Source organism: Centruroides sculpturatus, unplaced genomic scaffold, assembly GCF_000671375.1.
Source record: "Centruroides sculpturatus isolate CEXI.00-Female unplaced genomic scaffold, Cexi_2.0 scaffold548, whole genome shotgun sequence".
Taxonomy (NCBI): domain Eukaryota; kingdom Metazoa; phylum Arthropoda; class Arachnida; order Scorpiones; family Buthidae; genus Centruroides; species Centruroides sculpturatus.
Window position 1 is genome coordinate 4,808 of NW_019384817.1, and position 9,323 is coordinate 14,130.

Sequence of the window (9,323 nt, forward strand, 5' to 3'; positions counted from 1 at the left end):
GCGATGGAGGACCTGTCTCAATAAGTTTTTCCACTCCCACGCGACAGTGCTGACCACTCGATTGTAGTGACACTTTCTCCCCAATTGGCAAACCTCACACGTAAACAAACCTGCAATTATTTATTGTGACATCATGACAATGCCAAACTGCAATTTTTAATAATATTTTTCATTCATTTGCTCTTACTAACTCTTTTCAGGGCAAAATTTTTGAACAGAAATAATGTGAATTCCACTTTGCATTGGAAGTTCGCATATAGTTAATCAGGGATTCCTACCCCTAAGCTTTCCATATCTAGTCTTGAATTTCATTTATCTAACACCATTCCCAATATAAGTGGAAATTTATAGATCTATAATTTTTTCAAATTGCAGTGCAACTAGAAGCCTACAGAAGTATATGCTGATACAAAATGTACAGCAATATCTGCAATGTTCAGATCACATATAACTTATCAATTTTCAAAAAATAAAATTGTGTGGTAATCTGACATTTTCAATAATCTGTCACCTCTGATCAATAAGTTCCAGATTAATAAATCTATACTGTATATACAATTTTAATCCATTTCTTCACTCTTTAACTGATAGTGAAATTATTTTAAAATAATTATTAAATTTATTTAGTTGTTAAACTTAAATTCAAAATTAATTAAAACTATTTCTCATATAAAAATTATAGTTAAACTTTTCAAATTATTATGTATTTAATTTTCTGTATAAAAGTTTCAAAAATAGTGTTGGTTATTCATTATTGTCACTGACTTAAAAAAATGGATAATGGTAAACTTAGAAAGACCTTAAAATAAAGAAATTCTTTAGATCAGTGGTTTTCAAACTTTCTGTACCTCCACCCCTCTTTATCAGAAAAAAATTCTTGCATACTCTTCAATTTTTTTAACAATCTAATTTCATAAATACCATCCTTATAATTTATTTAATGGCCTATAAAGCAATATACCTTATTAAATAAAGTATATAGTTTGCCAGGGCTCAACTATTGTTGAGATGTTTTGGCATGAGCGTGGATGGATTTTTAGCATTCATACCCAAGTTATTCAGACAAAGATTGTGAATTAAGCATAGCCATTTTGCTAATTCATTTTTTCAACATCAATTTGATTTTTTTGTTTGTTTGTATTAAAAAATGCTGCATGCCCCCTTGCAATAGTCTCATACCCCACTAGGGAAAACACCCACAGATTGGAAAACACTGCTTTAGACAAATATAATTTGAAGAAAATTATAGAGAATAATTACAACAAAAATCGTTTTGATACATTCTAATTAAAATACAAGCAATTATTTATTGTGACATCATCACAATGCCAGGCTGCAAATTTAATCATATTTTTCATTTATTTAATTTAAAATATATGCTCTCCACTCCAAATTAGTAGTGTCTTGCCCCAGTACATCATACTTTTCCTGTTACGGAGAGTCATGCTGGTCATCTAATTTCTCTCAGGGGAAAATTTTTGAATTGAAATAACAAGACTTCTGGCATTACCTGGAAGTTCGTATATAGTTAATCAGGGCTTCTGGCCAAGCTTTCCATATCTGGTCCTGACTTTCATCTATCTAACTCCATTCTCAAGATTAAGGAAAGACAGACAAACAGATGGATGACAGTGGGAATGTACAAGCTTATAATTTTTTCAAATTGCAGCCCAATAACTAATCAAGTTAAACTAAACTTTAGAAAATAGTATCTGATTGAAATAATGCTAGCCACAAATTTTCCATTAATATTTAAAATAGCAACACAAAATAGTATCATATAATCTGTGATTTTATAAAGTTTTAATCAAGATTATTTATAAAGAATTCTAAGACAAAACAGTTGTGCAGTAACTGAGTAAATACAATATATCCCACATATATTTAGTAAAAGATATTCCAGTATTTGAAGATCAACTAATCAATATGATTTTTGATAAATAATATTACTTTATTAATAAAAGAGAATTTCAATTTACCAAGTTTTCAAATTTCTATAATTTGTACTTTTTAGTAAATTTACTTTATTTCAAAAACCTTCTGTTGTAACAGATAGTATATATTATTTTATTTGCATATAAAAATATATATAAATACAATTGTACCCATTTTCTTTTTTAACATTTTATTTAAGTTTTGCAGTTATTATAACTATCTTCACTGTTCAATTCTTTGATACTAAAATTAAAAAGAAATTACTCAGTTTCTGATGTTAATTTACTATAACTTTAATAAACTTAAGAAATTGAACATTTTTGGCATTTACATAATGCAATCATCAGAAACTGGTTTTGGAACAAGAATGATGTAAATCAAATTAAACAAAATTCTCACATGACAAGTAAATGCAGCCTCAACTAAAATAATCATTTTATAAATGTAGGCTATTTAGTTGACTTCAATTAAGAATACATTATGGGTAATCTAGTTCATAATACATTTTTTATTAATATTAAATGCATATAGTTTCTGATTTAGAAATTACTATATTTAGCATATTAAAAAAATTTTACCTCACATCCCTTACTAATAAGTTTGAACTTACATAAGATCAAACTTATTAGATATAGTCTATATAACATACATACTTTTAAGAAAATATTCATCAGCTTAGGTACAATGTTATTTTCTGTATACACAGTATTTTATCTTAGATCAAACATTACAGAATAGGTATCAATTATATAATGTTAAATTTCAGAAACAAAATAGCATTTAATCAAACCAATGTAGCAAGTCTTCTAAATTCATATACTTTACTCCTATTTGATACTTTCAACAATATTGTTAGAGACTTGTACTGTAACAAGTTCAAATAGCCCAATTACCAAATATACCTGATTTATTCTGTGAAATAGTAATATTAATTTTAAAAAAGAAAAATACATTTATTCATTTAGTCTTCATTTCATTTAGTTTTTTTAAATAAAAAATTAGCTTTTATTTAAAATTTAATATAAACTTTTAAATTATTTTACATTTTGAAAATTTATTATTAATAAATTGAACTTTAAAATATTTACAATGGTTTTAAAATAAAAATTTTGAGATTTAAAATTAATTAAAATAGCTTTTATTTTTATTCAACAGCTTCTAAGTGAACATACCAATGTAAAAGATAAGAATTAACAAGAACTTGAGGGTTAAACTGTAGTTCTCATTAATTCCCATCTCTTATATGGGTACTTTCACTTAAGAACTGTTCGACTTAATTAGAAGTTACCCTTTGTTTATCAATTTCAACACAATCTTTACTGTAAAGATTGTGTGTAAATGACAGGGAAGCTTTTATTTTATAAAAAACAAAACAAAAAAGGCACAGTTCACTCTGTAATCATTAATATTTTAGTGGATTTATTTCTTAATTTTATTTATTTTTTTTAATAGAAGTAAAAATAATGTTCTTATAATTCAACTATTTTATTTGTTAATTAAACAGATCAAAAAATAAACTTGAATGCAATACTTCATCACCAATTAAACAAACTATGCTAATTTTGAAATGTTTATTACTATTACTATTATTATTCTGAAATGCAGAAAAACTTAACCCTCCAACTGTTTATTTTAAATTTCAAGTAATATAAATTAAAATATATTTCATATTCTTCTTAATTGTTATATTATCAATGTATAATTTCTATAATCTTCAATCAGCAATGTCAAATGTTATAGATTTTTCATAGTTTTGATATTGAGTACTACAGATTTTTCAAATTTCAAATTAATATACCACACAAAATTTACTAGAATGAAAATAAAACTTGCACATTACTTGCATTACCATATACCTTCATCTCAGAATGGTGGTTGAAAATATGACAATTAATTAGTATGCAATTCAAAAGATAGCACCTCAAACATTGCTTTTCCTCATATTTCTTTCATTTTATTTTCATTAGCAGTTCATTGTAGATGTATTTATAAAATGAGTGAAACAATATATAAGACAGAATCTCCTAAACTGCATGCTAAAAATACAAATCACTGCCTAACACCCAAAGTTTATCATTAGGCAGAGACTCCACTAGCATAAAAACCCTCGCAGTAAAAGCTTTTAATCAGGTAACCCTGATATTTTACGCCCGAGCAGATCATAAAACCAGTGTAAAAAGTGAGTTGAGCAGTGTTCAACTTTCGACGCAAATACGGCCATAAAACATTACCATCCACCAATCAGAAGTCAGTGAAATCTAGGTCATTGCAACATGATGCGAAAATTGCAGAAAACAAGCTTTTGTGTACGTTCCCTTGTGGCTACTCTAGAATAGATCTGAAAAGTTTTATCGAAAACATCCAAAAGTATTCATGTATTTATGATAAGAAGTATCCCGATTATAATAATGGATGCCTAAAACACGCATTATGGACGGCCAAAAGAAAACCCTTCAATTTATAGGAGTATGTAATGAAAAAAGCTAAGCTTATAAGTGCCGTATATTATCTTAATTAATAATACGATAATAAAAGTTAATATATGAAAGTAAAGATATTATTTTTACTACATTTGTAATTATATTACAGAAAAAACTCGTAGAATATAATCATTGTCTTTATAACTTCGATAGTACTGTCGCGTCGCCATAAAAACTTCGCTAACTGGACCTCCACCGCAATCCAGACGCAGATGCAAATAGATCACGTGATTAAAAGTTTTTAGAGCGAAGGTTTTTACACCCGTTTTTACGCTAGTGGAGTCTTGGCCTTATTCTACTTCATTTCTGTTTTACTTAACAAATAATAAAAATAAAATGTATGATAATGATGATAATAAATGCTAAAATAATATTAAAGTAATTTTATATATAATTTTTTATTTTAATGTATACTTGATCATTGAAGAGCCTAATCTGGGATCAAGTTTGAAATAGCAACAAAGTTGGTATGGCCTTAGAGGAATATAGAGTTAGACAAGATGTAGAGTTAGTTATAAATATGAATAAAATAATTGCTATTAACATCTTCACTGTTAATTTTACTAAAATATTGAAGACTATAATATCCAACAATGCAAATTTGAGTCAACTCTTCACTCTTCTTTGCTGTAAAGAACTAACACAAACAAAATTGATAGTCAAATTTTTCAACAGTTCTCTGAGTGTGTCTCTCAAATGCATAGTTTAATATCAATTAAAGTATAAGTTTGCATGTATAAAATAAACAAGAGAACTACAAGCTAAACATATTTGCCTTTAGTAATTTTGAAAAAAAAAAAAATTTAAAAAAAGATAAATATGTCTATTAGACAAACAATTTTTCACTTTTTTTAAAAATTCTTTCCATAAGTTTTGACAAAATAAAAGCTGTTTGGTGAGTTCTTAATACAATTTAAAATTTGCAGATACCCTGCATATGTTTCCAAACTAACTCTTAAATCCAGTCCATAAATTATTTGCATGAAATTACAGTATTTACTTTTGTGCATCTTAACTTCCACAATAAAAAGACTATGTTTTATAACATTCTCATTTTAAGGTACTTTGTTCAATAGTTCTTTAGCAGACCAATAAATTGGTTTCTATTATAGTATAAAATATATAAAACCACTGTTTTTTTCCAGTTCATCACCTATCTCAAGGATGAGCAACCTTTTTCTATGTAAGGGCCACATTTCAAAACTTTTGAACTGACACAGGCTGCATACAAGAGGAAAAAATGCTGGTAAATCACATTTATTAATTCATGTATAATTATAAATTAGCATAGGTATATTTAATTTAGCTTCTGGAACTGATTTAAAGTTAATACATCAAAAATATTTGGTTGAATATTAGTCACTGCTAGTTTTAAATTAGTTTCGATTTGAGTTTGTTAGCTGGTTTCTTGTTTTAATTTTTACTAAATTCATTGTGGGAAAAACTATTCCCATACATAAGTTGTAGAAAATAATGTTTGAATCTTTGCTGCATGCTTCCTTAAGCTACGAAACTGATATATTTATTCATATTTTATGCGACGCCTGCCATAAAAAATATTAATGAGGACCACAGGTTGCCTATTCCTGACCTATCTTATTCATTTATATCATTAAGCTAGACCTTTATCTGCATAAAATATCAAAATTCAGTCAACAATTCCTATTTTGCCAGAAGATAGTTGTTTTGCTCCTCTGACACTCTCCACAACACAATGCAACTCCATAAGCTCTTCGGTGTCAGCTCTTGGCTGTGCTCTTCCACAAGCTCATCGATATCATTGTTATCCACCTCCATTTCCATGATCCAGGCCGAAGACACAATCTCATTGACTACAGGCTCCACAGATACTGTCTCAAACCTCTCAAAGTCACATTCAACAATGCTCTATGGTCAAAGCTTCTTCCATACAGAAGTGAGGATTCTCTTGGTAACATCTTCCTGATCATCTTGACGCAAGCAAGGATGTGGAAGAGATATTTCCAAAACTCTGAGAGTGAGATTGGTCCTTCAGTTACATCAAAACAATGCTCAAAAAGAGCTTTACTGTAGAGCTTCGCAAAGTTAGAAATAACCTGCTAGTAACAAAGTAGTGTTGGGAAGCAGATACTGGATGTTGATAAATTCTTCAAAGAGATCATCTTGTAGGTCTGGAGGATGTTGTCCATAACAAGCAAGACATGGAGTGGCAGATTCATCTGAAGTAAATATTTTTTCACAGAAGGACCAAACACTTCATTGATCCAATCAGTAAAAAGATCATGTGTCAACCAACCAGCAGGCTAAATGTGATGTGGAGGTCCAACTTGTTGTTGGACCTCCACATCACATTTAGCCTGCTTTTCTGGACTTTACATTTCTTTAAGACTTGTGGCCAGTGGAGTTTCTGAATGGTAAACAAGTAGCCGTTTCATTTTCAAATCGCTGCTTGCAATTGGCACAAAATAGCAGTGTAAGACAGTCTTTCATTGGCTTGTGGCCAGGCAATGCATTCTCCTCTGCTGTTATATAGATTTGCTTCAGCATCCTTTTCCAGAAGAGACCCATTTCATCACAATTAAAAATCTGTTGCGGCAGGTAACCATCAGAATCTACAAGCTTCTTGAAGTCGCTGATGAAGGTCTCTGCTGCCTGTTGGAGCTTGTTTTGGAGCTTGCTGCTTCACCATGCCTTACAATGTTATGGATGCCAGTTCTTCTCTTAAACTTCTCGAACCACCTACAGCTTTCCTTAAATACTTCTTCTTCGACCACTGATGAGCCTGACGTCTTCTTAAATTAATGAGATCAGCGAAAATCACTTTCACCTTCTCACAAATGATGTTCTCGTTAATAGCGTCGCATTGCAAATGCTTTTCATTTATCCATATGAGAAACAACCTTTCAACATTGTTGAGAATAAGCAACCATTGCATAGATATTCTTGTCACTTCTTTGATATATCTACAGTATACCCCCTATAAAACAGGTTCATATAATTCGGATTCGTATATAACGGCGAAAAAAAAAAAATGCAACCGTATTCATATAAACACGCTAAAAGAAACTCGTATAATTCGTTAAAACGTCATCGCTGACTCATGTCGCGACAAGATTGGTCGAATCTAGACCAATAGCAGATATTGCACAAACCGTTGAGTTTAAATAAGCAGTGGACCTACTAAAAACCATTTACTATTTAACGTCCATAAAAATTATATTTATATTAATTGCTATGTATTGCAGAGCCATCTCTGGCAATTCTTAAATGTATATAGTTGATAGTGTGCCTGCACATCACGTTCACTTCTGTACCATTCCTTGTTCAATAAAGACGTGTTTGTTACTCGTTCATAAGAATCCGTCTCCATCCTTCTCAATCTAATTCCGACAACTATACATATCATTAATGGTCTCCAAAGTTCAGCGAATTTTTCGCAAAAAATAATTTATCAAAAAACATGCGCTGCCCCGTTTGATATGCCACTCCATGACGAAAACGAGCTTAAGTAATGGTGTCGTCAAATGATGCATACTCGGTAAGTAATCCTACAATTTTTTGTTTATAGCATAGTTTATATGGATTATTCCCAAAAAATTATACGTATTTTGGAAATGTTGATTCAAATTAGTCTATAATTGATTAATTTTATGGAAGAAACCTTTCAAATAGCTGTAGTCCGTAAACTGCATACGTGCCGGGCTGTGATTGGCTGGACTCGTAGAAAATGGATTCATAAAGAACGGAACGTATCTACCGTGTTATAGGGGGGTCGACTGTATTGTCAATTTGGTAACAAGGTTGAATGAAATTCAAAAATTTAATGATTTATGGATAGGAAATAACACATATATTAAAGTTCTGCTGTATTCTAATGATGTAGTGATAGTAGCTGACAGTCCAGTAGAAGTACAATTGGCTATTGATAGTATGATGAGTTTTTCAATTAATATGGACTTGCAGATTAATATTAAAAAAAACTAAGATAGTGGTCTTTCAAAATGGAAACAGAAGATCGTGTAAATTTAAAAGGTTTTTGGATAAAGAAACAATTGAAACAGTTAAAAAATACAAGTATTTGGGTATTTGGTTTAAATACAATCTTACCATGAAAGATCACTTTGAGATTACTGCAAGGAAAGCCAAAGGTGCCTTGGTGAAGCTATGTAAAATATTTAATATCTCAGGACTAACTTTGTGTTCCCCACATCTCAGATTATTTGACTCAACAGTTATATCCGTTATGTCTTATGGTGCTCGGGTCTGGGGTTTAGGGAATGTCAATATCTATGAGTCAATCCACAGAGAATTCCCAAAGAAAATGTTGGGATTGAGATTTCATGCATCAAATGTTGCTGTTTTATGGGAAATCTGACGAGTATCATTGAGAATCTTTTTTTTTTATAAAAGCAGTTTTAAAATATTATGCAAGAATATTGGAATTACCCAAGGTTAGGCTACCTAGAATTAGCATGGAAAGACTGTGGACAAAACCGTAAAGTAGTCCTTGGTGGCTGGACTTTAAAAGTTGGCTTAAGTGGCTGGAATTCGGTGAGATGGTTATGAGAAACAGGCTGATAGATGGAAAGCACAAATTCTGACCATGGTAATGAGATGTATAGAATTGGAATTACAGGAGACGAGGAGAGTGTTAAGTAATTCTGTAATGTTAAGCTATTAATCTAAAGCCTGATTTTGGCATGACAGGTTATCTCAGAGATAGTAGATACTACAGTCCGTTTCAAAATTATAAACACACCCAATTTTTTTCAATAACAAAAACATTAATAATTGTAATGTATTTATTATATTAAAATATCGTTTACAACATCAATTTAAACATTTTCTGAAATTTTTAGAGCAATTTGAAAATTACAAAAAAAATTATCACAGATTTTCAATTTTTGATTGTTTCAAAAGTATAAACAC

The 9,323-nt window shown here is 30.2% G+C and overlaps 1 protein-coding gene across 2 annotated transcripts in view; it reads right to left on the minus strand.

Moving 5' to 3' along the window:
* Positions 1–2,085: 2,085 nt before the first annotated feature.
* Positions 2,086–9,323, minus strand: part of LOC111629867 (serrate RNA effector molecule homolog B-like) — a 34,878-nt gene continuing 27,640 nt past the window's right edge. The window contains exon 6 of one of the 2 annotated variants that reach the window (XM_023373777.1): positions 2,086–2,178. In XM_023373777.1, the coding sequence (XP_023229545.1) occupies positions 2,130–2,178 (49 nt within the window). In that variant the 3' untranslated portion in view covers positions 2,086–2,129. Of the gene's footprint in view, positions 2,801–9,323 lie in introns of both variants that reach the window. The other variant, XM_023373779.1, reaches the window with a different exon arrangement.